Source organism: Diabrotica virgifera, chromosome 4, assembly GCF_917563875.1.
Source record: "Diabrotica virgifera virgifera chromosome 4, PGI_DIABVI_V3a".
Lineage (NCBI taxonomy): Eukaryota > Metazoa > Arthropoda > Insecta > Coleoptera > Chrysomelidae > Diabrotica > Diabrotica virgifera.
The window spans coordinates 36,389,738-36,417,249 of NC_065446.1; the positions used below are offsets into that span (position 1 = coordinate 36,389,738).

The 27,512-nt window shown below is 32.0% G+C and overlaps 1 protein-coding gene across 1 annotated transcript in view; it reads right to left on the reverse strand.

Annotated features, from left to right (window-relative positions):
• The window catches only part of LOC126883002 (ATP-binding cassette subfamily G member 4), a 192,607-nt gene extending 165,430 nt beyond the window's left edge, over positions 1 to 27,177 (reverse strand). Inside the window, exon 1 of the mRNA XM_050648148.1 lies at positions 26,671 to 27,177. Coding sequence (XP_050504105.1) covers positions 26,671 to 26,818 — 148 coding nt within the window. The 5' untranslated portion in view covers positions 26,819 to 27,177. The remainder of the gene's footprint in view (positions 1 to 26,670) is intronic.
• Positions 27,178 to 27,512: the final 335 nt, after the last annotated feature.

Sequence of the window (27,512 nt, forward strand, 5' to 3'; positions counted from 1 at the left end):
AGTCGTTACTCGCTCTGATACGATTGGTACGAAGTAACGAAGTAATCAGAGTAATCAAAGTAATCAAAGTAATCAAAGTAATCATAGTAGATACAATAGTAGTTGTTACTCGCTCTAATACGATTGGTACGAACTAATCAGAGTAATCAAAGTAGATACAATAGTCGTTACTCGCTCTAATACGATTGGTACGAAGTAACGAAGTAATCAGAGTAATCAAAGTAGATACAATAGTCGTTTCTCGCTCTGATACGATTGGTACGAAGTAATCAGAGTAATCAAAGTAACGATTTGCCTCTCTGTATAGTAATCGTTACTTTCGGTATTCGTAACGAGTACTTTGTAACGAATAGTTACGTTTTCAACATCACTAGTTCAAGGGTTATTGGCACTGAATTGATACAAAAAGAATACTTGGAGGTTTTTGGAGTCACTGAATGCGAATATGACATTAGAACCGACCCTCTAAGGTCGGTTCTGATGGGGTATTCATTCCCAAAAACCCACCAAGAAATCTATTTGTATCAATTTAGTGTCGGAAGGCCTCAACATTACCGAAGCTGACGTACATATCAGTCATCCTGTCTGTATAATCTGTCCGTTTAATCATCTATCTCTTCAAGACAGGAGATTAAACGTTACAAAACACAACCAGGAAATCAAGCAAAATGTATTAGTGACAAAGAGATTGATTCAACTCTACGTATCTACACAGGGTACAGTCCTCTATGACAGGCAGGGTTGGCAGATTTAAATCAACATGCTCAAAACCTTGGTTTAAACTGGATTTTAAGAAAAAAACCTGGTGGTTTTTATTGAACCTACAAACTGGTGTTTTTATACAGCTGCCGCAAATGAAGAAAATTAAGATAAATAAATGTGTGTAAATAAAAATAATTTTTTTTTTCAAAAATGAATAACCATTTTGAATTTCGTTGCAACACGAAACTACAGCCGCATCATTATTCCAGTTCAATCAGAAAGTGCAGCAAGGACCTCTACCGGTTTCGAAACTTATTAGTCTCTCATCAGGAGGCACATATGATGCTCTCTCTGACCCAACTACGACAAACCCCGGAGTGCAGTCACGGATTGCAATGAACGAAATGGCAGGGATGCCCTAGCAAAAGACTAAGTTTTCAATCTAATAGCACATAAAACAACACCACAAAAATGTTGTTCCACATCCTACCAGACTGAAAACAATGGGAACCTTCTCTGGTAACACCTCCGAGGCTTCTACAATTTGCAAGCCATAACGGATGCCGAGACTAAGGAAGATGAGGGAAGATGAGACGTGAATTATAAATTGTAAAATTCCTTCATCTTCCTTAGTCTCAGCATCCGTTATGGCTTGCAAAGTGTAGAAGCCTCGGAGGTGTTACCAGAGAATATTCCCATTGTTTTCAGTCTGGTAGGATGTGGAACAACATTTTTTTGGTGTTGTTTTATGCGCTATTGGATTGAAAACTTAGTCTTTTATTTATTTTTAAAGTATTTAGACCTACATATTATACTTTGTAACAAATAAGCCTGGCTAAAACCAAATAAACCTGGTTTTTTGGAAAAAAAACCTTGCTTTTTGCCATCCCTGATCGCAGGCCAAGAAGATTCAATTATACTAGGTCAGTATGGAGTTGAACAGCGGAGATCAAATGCAACAAGCTTGTAAGAACGGAAACAGCATGCTACAGGCTAATTATATGGATCGTTATGACAAGACAGAGTTTCAAACGCAACGATCCAAGAAAGGCTCCAGGATAGGTACACCACTGAGGCAGGTGGCCATGAACAGGACCAGAGAATTCTTCCACCAGAACACAAGAAGACTCCTTAAGATCAGGGATATGCTCGCGAGAAACAGAGTGCAGAGGATACATTGTGAAACCCATACACCATCTCAAGGTCCAAATAGCAGTTAACCAAATCCATAAATGGACACAAAAATGGAGAATCAGGCTGAATGAAACTAAATCTGTCCATATTAATTTCACGAACAAAAAAATACAATATATACCAGTTATAATCAACAATATCCAAGTACATACCATATGCAGACACTGCTAAGTATTTGGGTATAACATTAGATGCAAAACTACGCTGGAATGTGCACGTTAAGAAAAAAAGGGAGGAACTCCACATTGTCGATGCATAATAAGTTATTACTTTATAAACAAATATTGAGCCCTGTATGGACTTATGGATGCCCACTATGGGGGTGTACTAGACCAAGTAATATATCAATAATACAAAGATTCCAGAACAAAATACTAAGAAATATTGTAGATGCTCCTTGGTATGTGACAAGCAGTGTCTCCATAAGGACCTAGGAATGGAAACTGTGGATATAATAATCAAGAAGATGGCAGGAAGTCACGAGCAACGACTTCATAAGCACGAGAATATTGAGGCAAATCCAGCTCCTCGATACCACTGGGCAAACTAGAAGATTGAAGAGGACAAAGCCTTTTGAACTAGTTTGAGTGATAGGTGATAGTGAAAAGCAGAGCATAGTGCTTGTGAGCGTGTGTATGTTAGAATAGTGCACTATATTGTTGGATTAGATAAGAGACGCTACGGGGGAAGGCCACAAGAAGACTCCCTAAGATCAGGAGTATGCTCGCGAGAAACGGAGTGCAGAGGATACATTGTGAATCCCATACACCAACTGACCATCTAATCCGGGTCTAACCGGCTAGTTGCCGAAGACAGCCAAACAGGGAAGTACGTATGGTGCCAAAGATAGTACGTACAGAAACAGACGTCCAGAAGCCTAACAACATAGATAATCAGGTACCCGAAGAGGATATGGTCCCACAAAATAAGCGGTGCAGACGAGGAACGTTGGCAGTAGAAGAAAGAAGACTATAATTTCTTGTAAATATTGTTTCACATGTATTTTCACAACTAATTTACATAATATATATTCGTACTTTTCAACTTTGTAATTAGCGTCAAGTAATATATTACGGATTTGATACTACACGTTGGTTTCGTGTAAATATTAATATTAAAATTTACAAAACGATTATTACGAGAATATATTGAACAAAACAGAATACCACAAGAATGGAGATCAAGCATCCTAATACCTCCCTTCAAAAATGGAGTCCAATTGCACCCGGAGAATTACAGAGGAATTAACTTATATTAAACACAACATTAAAATTAACAACCAAAGTGATAACAAACTGAATGAAATTATAACATTAGCAGAAGAACAAGAAGGTTTTAGGTAGGGAAGATCATGCACCAACGCTATATTTATAATGAGACAAGTTCAAGAGAAAGCATTAGAATACAACAAACCGGCATATTTATGTTTCGTGGACCTTAAGAAAGCATTTGACAGGGTAAAATTAAAGGACGTTATTCATTTAACATTAACTGGGTAAGAAACAGAAGAGTATAATAAAATGACCACATAAGCGGAATGACAACAAATAGAGCAGTAAGAACGGCGAGAGACGGATCCCCAATAGAAAGATGATCAGTGGGAAGACCACGAAAACGATGGAACGACAACTTATTGGAGGCACATTGAAAAAACAGATAGTCATATCGACACAAAAAGAAGAAGAAGACAAAACAATTATTGGCATTCATGAAGCTGAACGCTTTAGGATTTAGACAAAAAAGTCAATACTTATTTAAGTACTGTTAACATTAATGACTAAACCGAAGTCTGAGTTAAATTTTAGCTGACCTACTGATTCTTAACTTTCTTAATACTAATCGAAAGTTTCTAAGTAATTTTAAAATATTTTGCTTCTGCATTATGCTTTTTTCCTTAGACTTTCCTACATTTCTTGGTGCAAAAAGATACACTGGGTGCAAAATTAACCGGACACCTTAAAAATGGGTCATTTTTGATGTGTCGAATTTTCTAAACCTGTTGTCCGATTTAAGTAATTTTTTCAATATGGTATAGCCTTATTCTTTAACAATATCGCTGTAATAATATTGTTGCTAAACAGGTAAATTTTCATTGTATACCGGGTGTACCCATGAAACTGTGTTTTTTTTTCTCAAACTTCGCATCACCCTGTGGAATATTTTAGCATTTATAAAATACTCAAATTAAAACCCAACTATAGCCTCATGTTTTCTCAACATTCTGTTTTTGATTCATTCGCTTATGTTGGACCGTAAAAAAGTTAGGTACTTTAACAATTAGCCATGTTTTTCATCAATACAGGGTGTTTTTAAATAAGTATGGCAAACTTCAAGGGGTACTTCTACATGAAAAACTAATGACAGTTTGCTTTATAAACCCATATCCGCAAATGCTTCGTTTTTGAGATAGGGGGTGTTAAAATTTTTCTTACAAACTGACGATTTATTTATTACTCTAAAACCGGTTGAGATATGCTAATGACATTTGGTGATTTTTAAGACGAAGTTATTATACATTTTTTCACATACAAGTAAGAATTTAATATGCGCCATTGGAGGGCATACGGGTAATATGAGCCGTCATATTACCCGTATGTGTGCCAATGGTGAATATTAAATTCTTACTTGTACCTGAAAAAATGTAAAATAACTACGTCTTAAAACCCAGCAAACTGCATTTGCATAATATATCAACCGGTTTTATAGCAATAAATAAATCGTCAGTTTGTAAGAAAAATTTCAACTCCCCCTATTTCGGAAACGAAGCATTTGTGGACGTACCGTTTATAAAGCAAACTGTCATTATTTTTTCATGCAAAATTACCCTATAAAGTTTGCCATACTTATTTAAAAACACCCTGCATTGATCAAAACATGGCTAGTTGTTAAAGTACCTAACTTTTTTATTATCCAACATAAGCGAATGAATCAAAAAACAAAATATTGAGAAACCATGAGGCTATAGTTGGATTTTAAATTCAGTATTTTATAAATTCTAGAATATTCCACAGGGTGATGCGAACTTTGAGAAAAAACATAGTTTGATTAGTACACCCGGTATACAATGAAAATTTAACTGTTTAGCAACAATACTATTACAGCGATATTGTTAAAGAATAAGGCTATAATGTTTAAAAAAAAATCACTTAAATCGGACAGCAAGTTCACTAAATTTGAGACATCAAAAGTGACCTATTTTTAAGGTGTCCGGTTAATTTGGCACCCCAGTGTAGAAAAAAAATTGTATGCAACTCGTGTAAAAAGCATTTATTGCACTCGCCGTGTGCAACTGACGGTTCTGTTATGCCACTTCACTTCGCATGCAATAAACAGCTATTTTTTGCACTTTTACATAAATAACTACTCGTATTACCAGCAAATATTATTTTTAAGTATTTTCATGTTACAATAAGTACCTACTAAATTTTCCCAAAATGACAACGATATAATTATTGAGTATATATTACACAATAAGGTGGGTATAATTTTATTTTAATGTGTTATTTTATTTTCCTCTCATGTTGCTAATTTCTCTATTATTTCAAGTAATGTTCACTATTAAAAATCAATTAAAGAGGTATTGAAATTACTGCTAAGTTTTTATAGATATTATTGACAAACTAATTATTTAAAGAGTTGGAAAAGACCATAGTTCACGTATACAATAGCCACACTTCGATTTCATTAAAATATTTGCGACGTACATTATACTTAACATGTAGGTAAACACACATACAGTGTGGCAAAGCCAAATGGAATAAATCCATTATTTGAATGAGCGCTTTTGGAAATAAATCCCGAAACAGGTCAGGTTTTTTGGCATATATTCCATACTAGTGATGCCATCCGACTGGACGTGATGACGTAATCGATGATTTTTTTAAATGAGAATAGGGGTCGTGTTCTAGCTCATTTGAAAGGTAATTCAATTCTCTATTCAATAATATAAAAATTAACATAATTATTTATACAGGGCATCCAAGAATTATTTATATTTATATTTTTTAAAAAACTTATTATTGTACTAAGAATTTTTCTTTACAATCTAAGCGCCGAATAGGTGCTTACAGTCCGTCCAATATACTTACCGTTGCACGTCATTATCTACGTCAGAGATCTAAGTTGACATTGTAGCCCAATTAGAAAAAATTCTTGAATTCATTTTAAATCAAATATATCACATAATTTGTGCGGAAGTGGATTATACAACAAAACAAATTGATATTCTATGTAAATAAATAAAAACTTTAGAAATAGAAAACAAGAATTAAGTTATAATCTTACGTTAAATATAATAAAACAAATACTTATAGCAAATACATTAGACCATCGGTTCTCAATCTGTGGTACATGTACCACTGGTGGTACATACCATTATTTGCGGTGGTACACAAAACGCACAAAAAATTAAAATAGTAGTACTTAGTAACTGTCTTGATAATACAGTCTAAAAATATAGGTGGTACCAAACATAATAAAAGGAACTTTAGGTGGTACATGACTCAAATAGATTGAGAACCGCTGCATTAGACGATAATACATCCAACACGCACAGAAAACTGGAAGCACGTTGCCACTAGCGCCTCTGTTGGCAAGAGTTGAACTACGTTTTCTCAACGTAAACATACAAATTTAATTTTGTTAATTTTTGGATAATTAATTAGCTAATCTTGGTAAATTGTGTTTGTATTTTTACACAAAATGTCTTATAAAATAGGTTCGATAGAATGGATTCTCAGCAAATACCTAGGATGGCAACAAAATTAAGTAAAAAGTGTATTACTTTGCCTCCATTCACCCCGATGAAAGGGCGTTTAGCTGCAATTTCTTTTTACAAGAAGGCTAACCCCAGACTGTATAGGAAATTTATTTTCTATTATTAGGGCTAAGGATACACGTGATAGTGTGAAATTTAGGTGTAACTCATAAAGGGAGCTTCAGATAAAATTAATGATATATTTAAAAGGTGTTTTTAAAATTATACAAGAGAGTGTTGAAAATGTTAAATATAATTTAAAATAAAATGTTACTTACAAGAAACTCTCCAAAATGTATGTACCTTCCTGCAAATTATCACAAAACTTCTATAGATAAATATTTTGATCTTTTAATAAAAGCGTATGTAAATAAAATTAACGATAGTAAAAAGGAAAAATTATGTAAATTAAAAAGTAAGAATATAAAATTATTTAATCCTATAAAAATACCTTTCTTTTAAATGCATAGTTTGTGGTTACAACCCATACCACTAGATGGCGCTATTTTGTTTGCTTCCAAAAAATTAATGGGAAATGTCAAGAGTTGTATGTATTATCGGCTAATGTATGGGCCATTCCACGAACATACGCCTGTTTTGGATTACTTCGACAACGAATATTTTACTGTGCAACATAATAAGTACGAAAGTAAATGGCGCTAATAATTATTCCAATAAACAACAATGTAATTTGCAATTTACTTTCGTTCTTCCTATTTTGCACAGTAAAATATTCGTTGTCGAAGTAATCCAAAACAGGCGTATGTTCGTGGAATAGGGATTTGCTTATAGTAAAAAATAAAAACAAATATGAAGTGTTGTCATCACCGCAACTGTCAAAATAAATGTTACCAATTTATGCCAAAATGTCACCTTTGTTCGATCGCAGTTAGAGTGTAATCCGAACAAGTGTGCTTTATACAAACGCTTTATATTCAACTTATACAAATTAAATGAAACAAATTAGGGTATGTTTCATGTACATTAATAGAAATCTGCCAATATTATTTCTACGCGTAGGTATATACCTAATAAAATATGTCTAGTGGCTGTAATTCCCGTGTACTCGGCTAAATGATTCTAAAAAGGAACATACCTACCGCCTAAATATTTCGTGTTGGTATCATGTGACGTCACGGGCTATGACGCGGATGACGTGCAACGGTAAGTATATTGGACGGAGTGTAGTGATCTTTCAAACACTACTTTAGTAAGCATAAACGTAGGTCGAGTTCCAGAGTTAACAATATCTGATAGTTTATTTACAAATAAAATAGACAAACAGTTTATTTACAAATGTGCCATTAGATAAAACTTTAAACATAATCAAAACGAAATTAGAAAATGATAATATATTGACAACTAGGACAAAACTAAATGTATCAGCTATAATGGAGTTATTGACATTATGTACTAATAATACCTATTTTCAACTAAATAATGAATTCTATAAACAAAATTTTGGTCTAGCAATGGGCTCTTCTTTATATCCATTATTGGCTAATATATTTATGGAGGATTTCGAAACTAATATCATTTCTAAACAAAATTGAAAACCCACAGTATGGTGGAGATATGTAGATGATGTGTTTTCAATATGGCCTCATAGATCAGAATTGTTGGATACATTCCTAAATATTATAAACGATCAAGAAGAGACAATAAAATTTACAATGGAAAAGGAATATAACACTCTACCTTTCCTCGATGTTTTAGTATCAAAGAAGGATACTGGATATTAGACTCAAATGTATAGAAAACCAACACACACCAACAGATAACTCAATTACAAATCAAATCACAACATCAATGTTAAGAAGGGAATCATTAAATCCTTATATGATAGAGCCAAAATTACTTGTTTTAACGAAAATTCATTGTTAGAAGAAAAACAATTGTTAATATCTGTTTTATTGAAAAATGATTATCCATTATCGTTTATAAGTAAGGAATTGTCAAGACTGGATCGAATAGAACAGAACAACGTAGAACGGGATCCACAAGAAATAATACGAGGAAAATATCAATACCATATATAAAAGGACTATCCGAGAAACTTAAAACAATAGGAAATAAATTCAACATTTCAACAACATTCAAAACAACAAACACATTGAGATCTATTCTATCTAAAACTAAACCTAACAGTGAACAAGAAAGAACAAAGAATTGTATTTATAAAATACCTTGTGAATGCGAACAATTTTATTTAGGTGAAACATCAAGACCATTAAACGTTAGAATAAGTGAACATCAGTCTTGTATTAAAAATAGAGAATTTGATAGATCTCAAATATGTCAACATGCATGGGATAATGAACATAGAGTTCAGTGGAGAGATTCAAGTATAGTCCTGAAAGAATCAGATAGTAAAAAGAGAAAAATCAAAGAAGCGGCTCTAATTATGCTAAATCAAACCAATTGTGTCGCAAATTCCTCGGTAGAATGCAGTAAGATGTGGTTACCCATACTGAAAGAGGAAGTCAATAGAAAGAAAATACCACGATTAGTAAGTCAATAATATCGAGTTAATACAAATTTTATATTTTAGTATTAGTCATTGTATATCTATGTATTGTTAATATTATTTATAATTTAAACATATTAAAGTCAAAATTTGGTATTAGTTTTTTGAAAGTAAATTAAATGTAAGACCAAATAATTACGATGTCGGGATAGTATCACGAGGTTTTCTCCTGGTTTTCCCTCGTGATTTACTATGGAATCTCTAACGGGAGACTTTTACTGTCATCGTTGCATTTGGTTGTCTTTTTAAAGACAAATCACATGCTATGATTTTTTTGTGACGGATATTCTTGAGTTGGGATCGATTTCATGTAATCGAATGAACTATCTTTTAGTAAAGTCGTCCCAGGAACGCAACTCATAAATATTGGCGATATCATTTTAAAATCTTCTACTTTAAAATGTATAATATACGTCTGAATTGCCAATATAAATGAGTCAGAGTAAATAAATTATTAGAAGAATTTTTTTACTTAGCAACAACAATTTTGTTTAATTTAAGTAGTAGTATTTTGTATTTTGACAACGACACCCGATTTGGGCGTCGAAACGTTAATAAAATCATTTTTTTGGTAAAATTGTGGCTTATTTCCCATTAAAAGTAATTGATTATAAAAATGCCACAAGAAAATAGCTTCAGAACAATATCTGATAGAGTGAAGAATACGAGTGAAATTAAAAGTGCATTCACAAGAATTTTTTCCACTTAAGTATTGTGTATATTCGCAGGTTTAATTCACTAGAAGTTAGATAATCTGTTTTAATTTTAACATTCTGTACTACTATACTATAATTCATTTTTGTTACTTATTTAGTTCATTTTGAATCCCTAAATCTTTATACTTTATGGACACAAATTCATTAACTTCACAATATTCAATTATTGTTTTCGTGTAAAAACTCATCAAGTACAAAAATTAATCAAAAATTTAATAAATCATAGTTACTGTGACGAAAAATGGCATAAAATATCTGTTTTTATTTACTTAAAGTTGCATTATAAAAATTCCAATATTCAAGTCAGATGAATTTAAAAAACAATTTTTTCTACGAGCGTGCAAAAATGTCTACTTTCGCTCACGCATTTTAGTTTAGAAAGTTTCACTTTTCCGCACGCGTGCTACTTTTCCGCACGCGTGCTACTTTTCCTCACGCGGTTTTTATTTTTCCGCACGCGTGTTAATTTAGATATGTTAATATGGCCTTAAAGTAATTATAATACATGCAATAAACTAATATTTAGATAGACGAAGCAAGTTTTCAATCCTAATAGTAAATTAATAATATTGAAAAATATTAAAAATCACTAAAAGATTTTTAAATTGAAAACTTATTGGTACATTTTCATGGTAACACCTCCAAGACTTCTATAATTTGCAAGTCATATGGATGCTGCAGTGAAGACGAGAGGGAAGGAATTCTACACTTTGCAATTCACATCCCCCGTCTGCAGCCGGCAAAATTCCAACTGAAAGATGCACCTGGTTACTCTACGGAGTAATACGAAAATAAATGGTACACATTTTTATTTTAATATTTAGATATTATTTACTAATTTATTTCAAATATATCTTATTGTGTTCCTGTTTAAATGAAATTAACGCGATTATTTCATTCATAGGAGATTCTGACCAATAGAAAGCTACAGATATCTAAATTAAATCGATAATTTTTGATAATTTCCCGTCGTCAAGTATATTACGTCAGATGCCCTTCGTTGCTACGAAAAAATACATTCAGTGACATTAATGACAATTAATGTTTTAAAAATTATAAAAGTGATGACTTTCAACCGTAAAATATTTATAACAACTGTGTGTTTAATTGTACTAATTTGTACTTACATAAATAAATTACAATAAGATTTTGGTTTTGAACAGTTTTATTCATGAAATAATCGCAACAAATTGCACTCGATCTCTAAAATTAATATAGAATTTTTGCACTTGTGACACTTTTGACATAATTCCACTCGCCTTCGGCTCGTGAAATTAAAACTGTCAAAGTGTCACTCGGGAAAAATTCAATAATTTTAGAGCCCTTGTGCAATTACTAATGACAATTCGATTAAATAAAATTATTTTGACATACTATTCGAAAGTCAAATCGGTAGACAATAACAGTTGTTTTGAATCATCGTCATGGAAACCAAGATCGTCGTCATGCTAACTAATTATATTGAAAGTTTGGTTTTGACAACCTTGTCAAAGAATTAATTTGTGTATGTATTTTCATATTAATTAAATTAATTGATTAAGATTTGGTAATTTTTTAAAGACTCTTAGAAAAAATATTGTTCCTAACTCTTGCAGAAAGTCTCTTTTCTGCACTCGACTGCTTGCCGAACTCTCGCTTCGCGTCGTTCGGCAAACTGCAGTCGCGTGCGGAAAAGAATGACTTTCTGCACTTGTTAGGAAAATAACTATTTACTTTAAATCGGTTTTAGTCAACTCTGAAAAGTGTAGTTAGTGAGTTTTACCTCTAAAGGTACGTATCCATAAGTGGGTGCTCGGTTTAACTGCTCAAATGGATACGGCATGCGCTCCCTTATATATAAACCGCAAACGGTGCAAACCGGTTGAATCGAAGAGGGTGAGCGCTAACGTATCCACTATGTGGAGCTGCTACACAGAGCACGGAGCACCCACGTATGGATACGTATCCTTATAGGACTATATTATTTGCAACTCAAGGGAAATTCTTCTTCAAAAACCTGACCAGGTCATGACCTCTAAATTCTCAAAAGTATTATTTGTAGTTTTCGTTTCGGCAAGTGTTTGGAAATCTGCCATACAATGTATTCTTTGTATTTATAAAATTGTGCATACTTCGATTAGATATAAAAGTGCATAATATACAATGTTTCAACTTTAGCAAATTAAAAACTGCCTGACGTCACATAACACTCAGACTTTCCATGTCTATTTTAAAATTGAATTAATTGTAAAATAACAGGTTTGCTACACTAATTAGGCAGCATAATCACACTATTTAATTACCCAAAAACAAGTTTTTAAGCAAATAGGTAAAAAAACATTATAATGTTGTAATAAATGTTGTCAGTCGAGTCGAGATCTGTAAAAATAGTAGTAGTCCAATCAACAACCATTTTCTCGTGTAATTCCGAGAATCAAGGTGGATTTCCTTGAAAATTTGGATTTAGGTAGTACCTATTTATAACCTTTGTCAAAATCTACCCTACGCCGAAGCAGGCTTTTGCCCTGAGTTGTGAAAACAACCCCATCTAGGGGATGAAAATTGTTTCAATCAAAATAACTATGGAATTCGATAGGTTGACCAATTTTGAGTAAATTCTATTACATTGAATTTTTTTACAAAGTTGATACTTTCCAAGTTATTAGCGATTGACACTATGCATTTTTCATTGAAAAAACTCACGTTTTAAAACCGTTTTTCAACAACTTAAAAAAATTTAATTTTATAGAAAAAATCATTAAGAACAAAATTGTAGCTAATAAAAAATTGTAACTAATTAACAAAGAAATTCGCGTCGGAAAGACCTATATAAACCCAATAACGACCGAGTTATGCCTCTTTAAAGGGTGGTTATTTTAGAAGAACCTCGAAATGGAGAACCTTTAACCCGGGAGCAGTCGCGCTCACTTCTGTCACGTAAGTAGTCGCGCGTAGAGAAAAAATCCCACAATACAAATTTAAATACGAATTTAAAACAAATTTCTATTTTATAATATAGTGCAGTCACTGAAGGCGGATATGAGCTATTACCTCCGATTTCGTTGAACCTCCATCGATTTGCATTAAAATTGGTGAGTGGTTAAAGGATATCTCAAGGAACAAAGGTGACATGGTGCCAACTTGCGCTTTTACCCTGGGGGTGGATGCCACCCCTCCTCGGGGGTGAAAATTATTTTATTAAAAATAACCCCACAATTCGATAGAGGGGCAAATTATAAGCAAAATTTGTTATATAAATTTAGTAAAATAAATCAAAACTTTTTGAGTTATTAAAGATCAAAGATTTTAATTTTTCGTAAGAAAAATGTATATATTTAATTGATTTTTCATAAATAACTCAAAAACTATAAGTTTTTGCAAAAAAGTTATTATTATCAAAATTGAGGCTAATAAAAAATCAAATAAACTCCTTACCAGAAAAACCTTTCAATGTTAACTGAAAGTGAGTTATAGGTAATTGAATGTATATTTCTTTCGTCGAGTACCCAAATCTAAGTATTCTAGCTTAAATACCGGGAAAATGGTGCATTTTATAACATAAACTTATTAAACATTTGTCAAAGTCCATAGAAATATCTATCAAATAAGCCCTCGAACAAGTTGATAACATTAAAATTTATGCACCAAAAATGTTTCAAAATGTATCTTTTAAAAATTTTTCCAAAAAATGTTATTGTTGTTTTGTAAATAACTCCGTTAATTTTTAAGATATAAGGTTCACCTAAAAACTAATTAAAAGCTAATTTCAAGAGCTATTAAAAAATGTCAAAAATAGTATTTTAAACCTCTTACTTTTTTAAAAATACAAGGTTAAATGCTAAATGGCCACGGTTACATGGTTCTCGCAGCAAAATTGAAATATTAAACGTTTCTATCTCGGTTATTTTTTTATTCTACGGAAATAGTAAAATGGATAAAGTATTTGGAACAGAAAAAACTAAAATTTAGTTATATATGATTTTTTACGTTTATAAAGTATTTTTGGATTTATTATCAAAAGAAAATGAAAAGTACGATAATTTTAAAAATACTGATTTTTTAAATTATACCTTTTTTTTCAAAAATATGCATTCTAAACCGGTCAAAATTGTTGAAATCATTAACTATGTTAACCTAAAGAAATTCTTGGTGAGGATTACTACAGATTTTAATTTTTTTGGAAATGACGTATGTTTTATTTTTCACTTTTTCCTAAAAAAATCGAAAGGGTTCTCTTATTTTCATCATAACTTGTTTAATTTTGATGCTATTAACTTCTACTGAAGCTCATTTCATAGGTATTCTGAAGTATTTTGACAAGTGCTTAACAAGTATATTATATCAAATGCATCGTTTTCCCGTTATGTAAGCTTGAATACTTAGATTTGAGTACTCGTCAAAAAAAATATACATTCAATTACCCATAACTCACTTTGAAATAACATTAGTTTAGTTTTTTAAGTGGGGAGTGTATTAAATTTTTTATTATCTTTAATTTTGGTAATTATAGCTTTTTTACAAAAGGTTATAGTTTTTGAGTAATACGTGAAAAACAGCTTTAAAACATGCATTTTTTTTAAGAAAAAATAAATTTTTTGATATTTAATAACTCAAAAAGTATTGATTTATGTTAATAACTTTATATAACAAATTTTGCTTAGAAGTTGCCCCTCTATCGATTACTGGTATTATTTTTAATAAAAAAAATTTCACCCCCGAGAAGGGGTGGCATCCACCCCAGGGTAAAAGCGCAAGTTAGCATCATGTCACCTTTGTTCCTTGAAGTATCTTCTAACTACTCACCAATTTTCATGAAAATTGATTAAGGTTCAACGAAATCGGAGGTGAAAACCTTCATTGACTCCACTAATATTTTTTATTTAAGTACTTGTTATGTTAAAAGTATCTATTTTTAACAATTTTAAAGCTACTTGATTCTCAACAAAGCCATAAATTCCACAAAAAAAAAAATAAAAAAAAATTCCATGCATTACTACGATTCTCCTCGAGGCAATTACGAGTGGAAAGCAATGTTGAAAATTTTTCATCAAGTTATCACGGAAAAGGATAAAATGTGAGATTTTTTCTCACGGCGCGGCGCGACTGCTCCCGGGTTAATCTCAAATAACTCGAATGTGATGCATTTTTTCGGAAAAAATGCAAAAAAGTCGATACCTATTGCGAAAATTGTGAAAATCAGCCACATTTTTGTATAGATTGTTTTAGTGAGGTTCACGCATAATATTTTATGTAAGTACGTATGTCATACATTTATGTAAGAGTTTCTAAATACAGTTTACTAAAAATTCAATGTTTTTATTTTTATCACTTTCTATCAAATAACTAGGACCACGAGGTACTATTTTCTAATAATTCAATTGACCATTCTTACAGTATATACCTTCTAGTTCATGTGGATCTTTTAGTCTGAGATATTAGACAATGGGTGCGTTCGGACGACCACAGCGGCTGGACAGCTGAGCCAGCAGTAGCTGTCAGACGTCACCGCTGGAAGCCAGCCGCTGAGAGATTTACTAAGCTTTCCCTATCACGGCTGGATACAACCACTCAGCCGATTTCTGCTGACCGCCAGCCGCTATGGTCGTCCGAACGCACCCATTATTATGAACACGCAGCTTAACAAGCATTAAATAGGTGTATGTCATTGCATCCCAAATTCCTCATGAAGAAATTTTCGATACCTTTTTGTAAATTTTTATGGTTTTAAGTTATTTTTCGGGTGTAACTACAATGATATTATGCAAAATATTATGGGACCTACGTGGCGAGTTAAGGCAATACTGGTATTGGTCGCATGGGACCAACTTATCAGGGAATGTGTTTTAAATACCTCTTTTACTTCAACAAAAAGTAGTTGGTAATTTCAACATAATAACTGTGATAATATGCAAACAATGATGAACACATGTTGGATATTTGTTATCTTCGCAAAATTATCTCTCCCGAAGAATTGATAGGTCTTGTGTGCTTTAATATACCTGCTAGATTGACACGAAATCCACAAATATTCAAAGAACAACGGCATGCTACAAATTATGGTCAATATGCACCAATTAGTAGATTGACCCTGTATGGAAACAAGTTTAGTCATCTAATAGATCTGTTTGGTTCTTCAATTTCCTCTATTAAACAAGAACTCGGGCGTCTTGAATTTTGAATTTGAAAATAAAAAAATTAAATAGATGTAATATGTTACTTTTTACACCACTATAGACTGGGACTTGGGACTTTTGACTTTTTTTTAAACTAAATTGATGTTGCTCTGAAAATACAAAGTTTATTAATTTTACAATATTTACAAACTTAAAATTATACTACCTGAAAATACAAAGAAACAACAATTTAAGCTAATTATTCTACGTTAAAAAATTCTTAATCATTTATGACATTAAGTAATTTTAAGAAAGTTTATTCATGACATTTTGTCACTGTCACTTCACTTTATCTTGCTACTTGGCTAGTGTCTCAGCTACTTGCTTCAAACTTAAATTAAAGAGAATCTCGACAGCAGATATTGTATGTCGGGATTTCTCTTTACATCTCCCCCCCTTCAGGTGAGAACTAGACAGGTATTTGTGTGGTCATTTTTGGATTCTTCAAACAACGGTGTTAGTTTTGTAATGTGGAACAGGTTTGACTCTTCTTTACTGTGTCCAGTGTCCAATTCGTAGATAGAATTCGACCATTTCTTCTTAATTGTGTACGGTCCAGTTCGCAATTCGTTTAGCTTTGCTCTGTTTAATTTATTACCATTTTCCACGTATACTTGGTCTCCAACATTTAGTTGTAGGTCTTTTCGATGTGCATCAAATCTTCTTTTGTTGCATTCATGTGATTTTAATGTATATTTCAATGCTAATTTTCTATCTTTACTTAATTCTTCTCGTGTGACTGTAGGTCTTATTTCATCAGGTAGTATGTTTGTGTTTTCACCTTCTACTAGATATTTTGGAGTAAACCTTGTTATCGTATGCTCTGTTTTATTGTAGGCTGCTACACATTTTTGTGCAACTGTTGACCATGCAATTTTGTTCTTTGTTTCATTTATTTTACATCTTATTTTATTTACGAGCGTTTGGTTTACTCTTTCATTCAGCCCATTGGAAAATGGTGCATCAACAGCAGTGAATACTAGTTTTGTATTATTATTCTTAAGAAATTGTTTGTATTCTTTCGAGTTTATTCCAGGGTATTGATCTGCTAACACTATGTCGACTTGGTAATTGTCTGTTACCATTTTTGTCAATTTTATAAAGTCCGTTGCACTTTGATTCTGTGATGTTAAAATATAAACGTACCTTGTAAAATGGTCAATTAATATATGGAGGTACTTCTTTGTTGACCGACATCCACCAAATCCTCCAACAGTGTCTATAGAAACTATTTCAAATGGTCGTTTTGCTGGACCTAAATGTGACATCCATCCATATTTGGGTTTTCTTCTTGATTTGTTTTTCAAACAAATTTCACAGTTATTGCATATTTTTCTTATATTTTTTAATAAGTATTTTGCTGTATAAAATGGAGTTATCTTGTTTATCATCTGTGTTTGTCCTAAATGGCAGTAGGTGTAATGTGTCCTTTTTATTAGATCTATACTAAAATTTTCTGATATTAAAATTTTGTCTCTTTTTCTTATTTTTCTATAATAGATTCCATTCTTAAATGTCAAATTACTATTGTGTAAATCTCTTTGATCTTGTTGTATCTCTGCGATATCTATTAAGTTAATTTTTCTTATGGATTCACTCATTTGTAAATCACTATAATAGTGGTTTACAAACTGAAGAAAATCGTCCAAATTTTCCTCTGGTTCTAATACTGGATTTCTGCTCAGACAGTCCGCTTCTTGGTTTGTTGCCCCTGGATTATATTTAACCCTAAAGTTGTACTGTGATAAGTAGTAAGCCAAATCACCTAATTCTTCATCAGTTCTAGCTTTAAAATTCATATTTTCTAAGGGTTTATGGTCAGAATATACCTTAAATTCTTTGCCCATTAGCCAATGTTGCCAATATTTTACAGCTTCTTTTATGGCTAAGCATTCTAGATATATTGCTTTTTTCTTCTTTTGTGCTTCTGTTAATTTTTTTGAAAAATATGCCACTGGTCTACTATTACCATTTTCATCGTCCTGTTTTAGCACAGCTCCCACACCAATCATGCATGCATCTGTGTAGATTTTAATTGGGACGTTTGGGTCAAATATCTTCAGAATTGGTTGTGAACACAACCAATTTTTTATCTTATCGAAGGCTTCTTGACATTCTTTTGTCCAGATGAACTTAACATCTTTCCTTAATAGGTTATATAGCGGTTCAAGTATAACTGCTCTGTGTGGTATAAATTTTTGATGAAAATTTATTTTTCCCAAAAATTGACGGATATTTTTTTTCTTTTCCGGAACTGGAAAATCTTTTACAGCGGTCAGGTAATCTTTTAATGGTCTCACCGAATTCTTTTCGATTATATGACCCAAATATTTTGCGCTATTTTTCGCAAATGAGCATTTTGAGAATTTTAGTTTAAACCCTTCTTTCATAATTGTTTCCAATAATGTAGATATATGTGAAATATGATCTGTGAATGTCTTAGAGAATATTATAATATCATCAATAAAGTTTATTGCAAAATCTGACATTTTATATTTTCTTATTATGTTACTCAGTATTCTTTGGAAAATGGCTGGTGATGTCTTTAATCCAAATGGTAGACAGGTCCATTGGAAGTGTCCCTCTTGTGTTACAAATGCTGTTTTATGTTTATCTTCAATTTTCATTGGAATTGACCAGAACGCAGAGTTAATGTCTAATGTTGTAAAGTAATTACAGTTTACTGTTTTTATTATTAAATCTTCTATCAATGGAAAAGGCTGTGATTGAGGTGTGACTATTTTGTTAAGTTCTCTAAAGTCTATACACAGTCTTGATTTTTTTCCCTCTTCTTTTTTATATGCCAATGTAACAGGAGCAGCAAAAGGACTATATGATTCTTCAATTAAACCCTTTTCCAATAATTTTGTTACTTGATTTTCTATCTCTTTTCTGTCCTCCATTGTGCATCTGTAGGGGCGTTTGTAACAGTATTTTTCTACCATTAGATCAATGTGGGCTTCATAATCTTTAACTGTACCAACATCATATTTATCCTTGGCAAATACCGTTGCATATTTATCAATTATTTCTTCAATTTTAACTTGTTTATCTAAATCTAGATGATTTTTTTCTATTTCAAATTGATCAATATTTAAATTTTCATTGAAATTAATTTTATATTCTTTTTTGTTTATGTCACCTAGTACATCAGGAATTTTGACATATTTATTTTTTTCTGGTGATTCTATATTTCTATCATTGTTATGTATAATCTCTAGTCTCTCATTGTGACTTATATTAAATTTTAAACAACAGTCCAAACCCGCTAAAAAATCATACTTAAATTCTTCATTTTCTATAACAAAAACATTCATTTCATTTTCAACGTCTAAAATTTTTAATTTTAATGTAACCATACCTTTTGTTTTTGAACTACCATTAATTGTGTTTAGATTAACTGAATGTTTATTATTCCATTCCTTCTGTTTTATTTTCAATATTTTTGAATTTATCAGTGACACATTGGATCCTGGATCATACAGTGCATTCACATTCAGTATGTTGTTTATTTTTACGTTGAACACAATTAATGGTATTATTGTAAGTTTTTTGGATTCTCGTTGCTCAATTCCACTTCTAACATTGCATTGTTATTTATTGTCCTCACTTGACCAGCTTTATCTTTTTTTTCTTTAAACCAGCAATTCTCCTCAGAATGGAACCGTTTTCCTCTATTTGCATTTTCACATATTTTACAAGGAGTTTTTTCCTCTGATTGTTTGAATTTATTTTCTGCATATTTTTTCTTTTTCATTAGACTTCTAGTTGCAAGGTGTTCAAGTTTACCTATCTCATTGTACAAATCTTGGGTACCTTGTAATATTTCTCTATCAATTTTATCTGCAACATTATTTGGTAGGCCAATGGCTATTAAATCTATTAATGTGCTTGTGTCAATGGATTTACTCACCTGCAGTAGTAGCTTTTCCTTTTTTATTGCATATTCTAATAAGGAACCAGTCTGGTATTTAAATGTGTGAGCATATCGGATTTGAGACCACCCTTTACTTCCAAAAGTTTCACAAAAATTATTTTTCCAGTCTTCCCAATCTGATTCTACTGTAAATTTTAGTATCATACAGCTGTACCAGTCTATACTTGCCTTTTCAAGGAAAAATTTTAAAATTTCAATCTTTTTCTTTTCTTCTAGAATTAAACAACGTTCGCATTCTCTTTCAAATTCAGATAGCCATTGGTTTGCGTTTATATTTTTTCCATCAAATTTTTCAATCATAAAATCTTTTGCTATCTTGCTTAAATTCTGAATTTCAGATGTTTGTTCTTTATTTTCCATCAGTTTTTCCAATAGTTTTTGTATTGTGTCAACTTGAACATCTGATGTGGGTTCACTATCACTCTCTGTCAGTTCTTCTAAATATTGATTCTCAAAATATAAATTTTCATCTTCATCTAGATAGATTTTTGATAATTCTTCTGTTAAGGTTATCCACACTTTTCTAGATTTATTTCTTTTCTTTATAGAGTTTTTTATTCTTGCATATACCTGTGTTTTGCACACTTCTTTGTGCAAATTCGCTGGCTGAAACTCATCTGGTAATAAAAAGGTTTTTCCATCTGGTGTGCCAATTGAAGTTATACACATCATATTTGTTTTTCCATCTTGTGCTCCTACCATTTTAAAGTCAAACCTTAATTTTTCCATTTTTGAGTGTACTTAAGCAAAATTGTTGTTTTGTAATATGTTACTTTTTACACCACTATAGACTGGGACTTGGGACTTTTGACTTTTTTTTAAACTAAATTGATGTTGCTCTGAAAATACAAAGTTTATTAATTTTACAATATTTACAAACTTAAAATTATACTACCTGAAAATACAAAGAAACAACAATTTAAGCTAATTATTCTACGTTAAAAAATTCTTAATCATTTATGACATTAAGTAATTTTAAGAAAGTTTATTCATGACATTTTGTCACTGTCACTTCACTTTATCTTGCTACTTGGCTAGTGTCTCAGCTACTTGCTTCAAACTTAAATTAAAGAGAATCTCGACAGCAGATATTGTATGTCGGGATTTCTCTTTACATAGATTTAACTGTTGTAATTGAATCAGTTGTCTTCATCATTTGAAAATAATTTATATTCTTTTTTATTTTTTATGTTTGTATTTTATAGTTGTAGTTTTACGTGTATTTAATTTTTATATTTTCATTATTATGACGAAAGCTCTGCTTTATTGTATTTTGTATGTATTGGGTTTATCCCGTTGATGAATAAATAAACTGAATAAAAGAGAGAAAGACGATTACGATATCCAAGTACAGTAAAACCTCGATATAACGGACCTCTATGTAATGGACTTCAGATATAAAGGACAAAAAATCCTTTCAAATCTAAAAAAAATTGAATGTAAAGAAATCGAGTTCTGGAAGAAAAATCAGCAAGGACAGGATCAAAAATTGGTATTTTTTAAGAATTTGTACCTGCAGTGAGAAAATTTCAAGAGAAGAAACTGGGAGTACCGCCGGTAGATCCCCCAGAAAATATTCTACATTCAGAAGATGGCAAGTTTAGCTGAATTTTTTTGCCAAAAAATACAACATTGCTTATTCAACTCATGGATCAGAGAGTAATTTTGGAATTTTAGCAACCAAACGAATATAATGCTGAAAGTTTTAAGATGAAGTAATAGTTGTATTGCATGATGAAGATAACGCAGAGGATACAAAAGGGCGGCATAATTTTAGAGAGTTGATTATCAAAAAAAAAACAGCGAACCTCAAAAGTGCAAACAAAATTTGATTCCTTTTTCAAAGCAGGATTACTGAAAGCAAGCGTGTCGATATGGTCGATATCACACAGCAACGTCACTTCACGAGTAAGACAATTAAATACAATTTTGTTTGTTTTGTCTTTTTTATTTATATTTAAATACAGTCCACATATGGGTAAAAATAGGTTTTTGGTTTATTTTAAACCTATTATTATAACTGACTTTCGGTTTTAACGGACACCCCGTCCCCCCAATTAGTGCGTTATATCGAGGATTTACTGTATTACCTTTAAAAACATGTCAGAATAACATGAATGACAACAGCCCCCAATAAAGAATAAAGACAGTGGAGAAAACAAGGCTAGAAACTGTCAAAAAACCAATGTCTACATTAAGAATCAAGGGATGAAATCAAGAATCTCTTAGAAAACTTCACCCTTTTTGAAGAAACTTAAATAACTTTTATTAAAAATTAATAATAAAAAATTCTATATCAGTCTAACTTCTTTTTAACAAAGTCATTATAAAATTTACTGTAATAAACCTCTTAAGACGATTACTGAAATTATTAACCAATTTATATTTTAGTAATAATGTTATTACCATTACTTAATACATATGTTTGGTTTGTTTAAGTACATCAATTTAGTCATTAATGATTTCCAAATTGCAACATTAGCACTCACAAGTTGAAAATATGGATTTATAAATATTGCTTAAAAGAGAAATTTAATAATGTCTGTATTTGTAATGTTAAACAACTCCATCTTCAATAGACCTTGGGCCCACACTAAAAAAAAATGATTACTTCCCTCATGAAACTTTTTTTATTCAGTTATTCATGGTGAGTCGGACAACTTTTCTTTTTCTAAAATTTTCAAGAAAATAATATAATAACTTCATAAATACAGTCGTACACCAACCTAAACTTTACGAAGACAGGATTTCTCTCACCAACCACAGTTCAGTCAGGTCAGGGAGCTATACTTAACCTTAAAAATTTGTCAGACAATATTACTAGTAAATTGTAAGTATTTTTATCAAAAAATTCTGCAAAAAACATAATTTATGACTCCATAGTGTGCCCCCCATATGGGCGGTGCACGCATCATAATAAGTCATAAAATTTATACCCTCACAGCTGATTTTTGCAGGATTGTTTGATTAAATATTTACAATTAACTGGTAGTATTGTCCGACAAGTTTTTAAGGGTACTCCAGTTGCCAGGACACACCAAAGTTTAGAAACCTCTATATTTATGAAATATAGTCTCATATATCCTCTTTACAGACTATAGCAAAAAGTATCACTTTATACAGCTGTGAGGTATGGCCACTGAAAGAAAGAATACTGGCAACGCTGAGAGGAACAGAAATGGATTTTTGGAGAAGAGCCGTAGGAAGATCTAGAAGAGAAAGGATTACCAATGATCGCATTAGAGAAATAATGGGAATCAAACGAACAATCACGGATGATCTAACAACAAAACAACATATCTGGTTCGAACATATACAAAGAAGGGATGAACACTGAATACCAAAAGAAATATTAAAATGGCAACCAGAAGGAAAAAGAAGACGAGGTAGACAGAGAAAAAGTTGGAGCGAAGAAATAAATAAAGAACTGAGAGAAAGGACCATAGAAGAAGACCTATGGAACAACCGGACGAAGTGGCGATTGGAAGTTGGAAAACAGCGAAGAACATTAAAAAAATTGATATGTAGTAGTAGGTAGTATATTTATGAAATGCCCCCTCCCAAAAATTTTCCAAAATAGAAAAGTTGTCCAACTCAACATGAATAACTGAAAAAAAGTCTCATGAGAGAGGTAATAATTTTTTTAAGTGTGGGCTCAATAGCTATAAATTTACTAGAACCAATAAACAAGTTAATACATATATTACACATTTCAATGATTTACAATAGGCCAAAATTAACTTATGGACAAAAGGTAAATTTGCAATTAAACTTTTCATACTTTGCTTAAGGGCAGCCAAAGTTCAAAAATTGAATTTTTCAAGTCTTTTTGGGTTATGATTAAAAATTATTCTCTGAAATCTTCTCTTTCCAATGATATATAACACATTATAGTAGAAAATATCCATGGCTACAAAATGATTCGTTTTTTGAACATCCCTGTACCAGTCAACTGCATAACCAGGATGATCCAAAGGGGAGGGGGGAGGGGGTTAAAACTACTGTAGGGTCTCTGGAGTATGGATTAAGCTCAAAGTACATCCCAATGGGGGGTTATAACCCCAAAATCCTTCTTGGTTACACCACTGGTACTGGTAGCTTTCTTTATAGAATATTAGAGCCTTTTATATTTTTGCAACTTCCCAAATACTAGGTTTTTTTACTTTTGATGTCAGAAATCTCTGGATCCTTAGATAATAGAAGGTCCAAATTTTTACAGTAGTTGTAGATAGATATTTCCAAGTTCCCTGTAAAGTTTTATTGAAAAATGTACAAAAACAAGTAAAATAAAAAATAAAATCTAAACATTTTTGGGTTTTTTTGTATGAGTATTTTCAAAAATTTATAATAAATGTTATTTATCATCACTCTAACTCAGGCCCGGCCCTAGGGATTTTGCCGCCCTGGGCAAGATTGGCGACCTCCGCCCCCTCTCCCCGACCTCCTTGGTAGATCCAAGACTAACAACCTTCCTTCAGCTATCGCCAAGATTGTATTTTTATTGATGTGTGCTTTGTGCTAAATTATTTAATACGCCATTTTCTACTTTATTTGAACGATACACGCTTAAAACCACATATATTTGCAATACTTTCATGAAATTTTACTACAGTACTATATATTAACATGCTTTAATATCCAAAAACTCACTATGCATATCCATAATACACTTACATTTTTAAGTAAGTAGCACTATTCTTGTATTGGCACGGGAAAAGTCTTTTTATATTTCTCCAAGATCCAGGGACTCAGCTATTTCGTGTTCAATAGAGATTGTCGCTAGAGCACTCAAACGTTTCTGGGACATAGTTGATTTTAAGTAATTTTTTATTAGTTTTAGCTTTGAAAAGCTTCTCTCTCTCTAGAGGCCACTGTCACTGGTACGGTTAATAAAATCCTTAAAGCAACACTAATTTGGGTGCGAAATCAAAATCATACTCTCCAATAATTTTCAGGGTCTCTAAAGATGTACTCTTGGGCTTCACAATCGTGGAAAGTATGTTAAGTCTATCTTTTAGATCAGCATAATTTAGATCTTTTGACTCATCAAAAGTTAAAGAGCTTAAAACATTTAAATCACTAGCAGTCATATTATCTTTAATTTGGTTTATGTTGTACAAAACTCAAAAATTTCACCATGGCTCTTAATTTGCTGAAATCTATCACTTAATGCATTAACGGTTGTGTCTATAATCATTTCTGAGAGATTTAAAATGGTATTTCCGTTTTTTCTGATAGAGAAAGCTATCAGATAGTTTTTTCTACAGCTGATACATTCCCATATCAATACTCTGCAATGATTTGCTGACTACGTTGATGTGAAGTAAAATATCATGTCATATTACCATTTAGCAAAGAAAAGTAAAATCACGGATTTGATTTGCCAAACAGCTTGCCTCATAAACAACCAGTTTATCGTTGTTTTTATTGACAGTGATCTTTACAAGAGCATCGTAGATTTCTTCAATTTGGTATCTGATCGGAGTAATTGCATCAATTTCTCACAATGTGGTACAATGGGAAAGTACCTACCATCTAGTTTCGGACAAAGGTTTCAATGTTGTGCTAGAAATATGATTTTTCAGTGTAGCCCAATGATGAACAGATGCTGAGAAAAGTTGTAAATTTTTATTTTTATCAAGGAACAGAAAGAAACTGCAAACCGTGAGGCTTTAGCACCATCATTCACGACCAAGTTGAGCGAATGGCTAAAAAATGGGATAAAAAGTTCTTCCCTTTCGTGTTTGTCCCATTATCATATCCTTGCCCTCTCATATCTTCCAAGTGCAAAGGTATTCCCAGTTCATTCAGTTTTTACAAAATTACTTCTTTAAGTCCCAAGTCAGTGGTTTCCAGTACAGGCACAAATCCAAGAAAATGTTTTGCAATGTTAACACTTTGTGAACAGGAAGCTAAATCGTCAAAATATACAACAATAGTCATTTGTTTCTCCCCAGAAATATCAGGTGTACAATCTAAAATTATGCAATAATACTTTGCTGATTTCAAAAAGTTTAAAATTTTATTTTTGATTTGGTCATGGAGGAGCTGAATAATTTCGTTTTGAATACGTTTTTTCCAAGTAGTGATGCTGCTTGTTACTATCATTCGTTGTTGTCCTAATGTGCACTTGTAAAACCGAATTAAATTTTCCAAAGATCTCAACAAACTTTAAAAAATTACCATTGTTGCGATGAAAAAGTTTATCAGAGTCGCCCCTCAATGGAAGACACTGTTGTGCTTAATTCTTCTTTTTCAGTTGCATTTTTGCCGCTCTTATTCATAATATTGATTTTTTATAATATTAAAAACATAATTTATTATTTCTTCGATTTCAAAAATTTGCCGCTGCCCCTACATTTGCCGCCCCTACATTTGCCGCCCTGGGCGGCCGCCCAGTTCGCCCACCCCTGGGGCCGGGCCTGCTCTAACTTTACAAAAATCTAGGCGGCCCTAAACAATACATCTAGTTTCAAAATAAAACAAAAATTAGGTCTCTTAAGTGCTTTAGCTATGTGACATAATGTTAACATTGTCGTTAAATGGGACTTCGGGTGCCCTTAAGTATGTAGTATGAGATTAAACCAATAATTAATGTACTCTGTCCTTCACAGTTATCAAAATTAAATTGATTATTGGCAATATATTAACCTTAATTAACATAATTAAAGAGTTGTTGTACTTACTGCTCCCTTGCTTAACCACATATTCCAAGTCCGAAAAAGCCAAATCAACTTTGGGTCTCTCAGGTAAATGAACTAACTTTTTTGGTTGATTAGATACGATTTGCAACTTCACATCAGACTTATTTTTTAAGAGTCCTTCGGTGGCCATCTTAAAAAGATTTAAAACAAATAATTTAGAGGACAAAGAAGCGACTACCGTTTAAATAAAATGTTCTAATCCACTAAAACACCACTAGAAAAGTTATCACCAACTAATAGTGTACCTAATCTTATCACACATACACTGCTAGCTCATACCGAAAACAATGATAATATTGAATTGATATTGGGTATTTATTAATCACCGATCTTCGAGTAACGAGGACATCAACAATAAAATTAACGTTCGAACAAATGAGGTTTTGATGATGATTATTTGCACTTGGAACTTCGACTTGACACTTAGTAAGTGGGAACAGGTTTTGTTTTGAAATGTTTTTGTATTTGTCAAAAGTGTTATTCTTCCATTGACATGTACGTCAAAAACACGTGTCTATCTTTATGAATGGTTACAATATAATAATTTAAATGAGGTTGATTGGTGAAAACCCCACTACTTTTCTAACGAACCAATGGCAACGAACAAAATCTTTCATTTATTTATCTTGTAAAATCATGTAAAATATATATAGTGCTGCCCTCTTTTCAAATCTAGCCATCATTACTGGTAAAGAATTCTGCAAAAAAATATACATTGCATTTCCATTTAATATTCTGTAGTGTGTTATATTGGTTGCAGTAAGATGGGCGAAATTTTATTTCAATTTCAATAATTAATTATTAAAGAAAATTTTCTTGTTTCA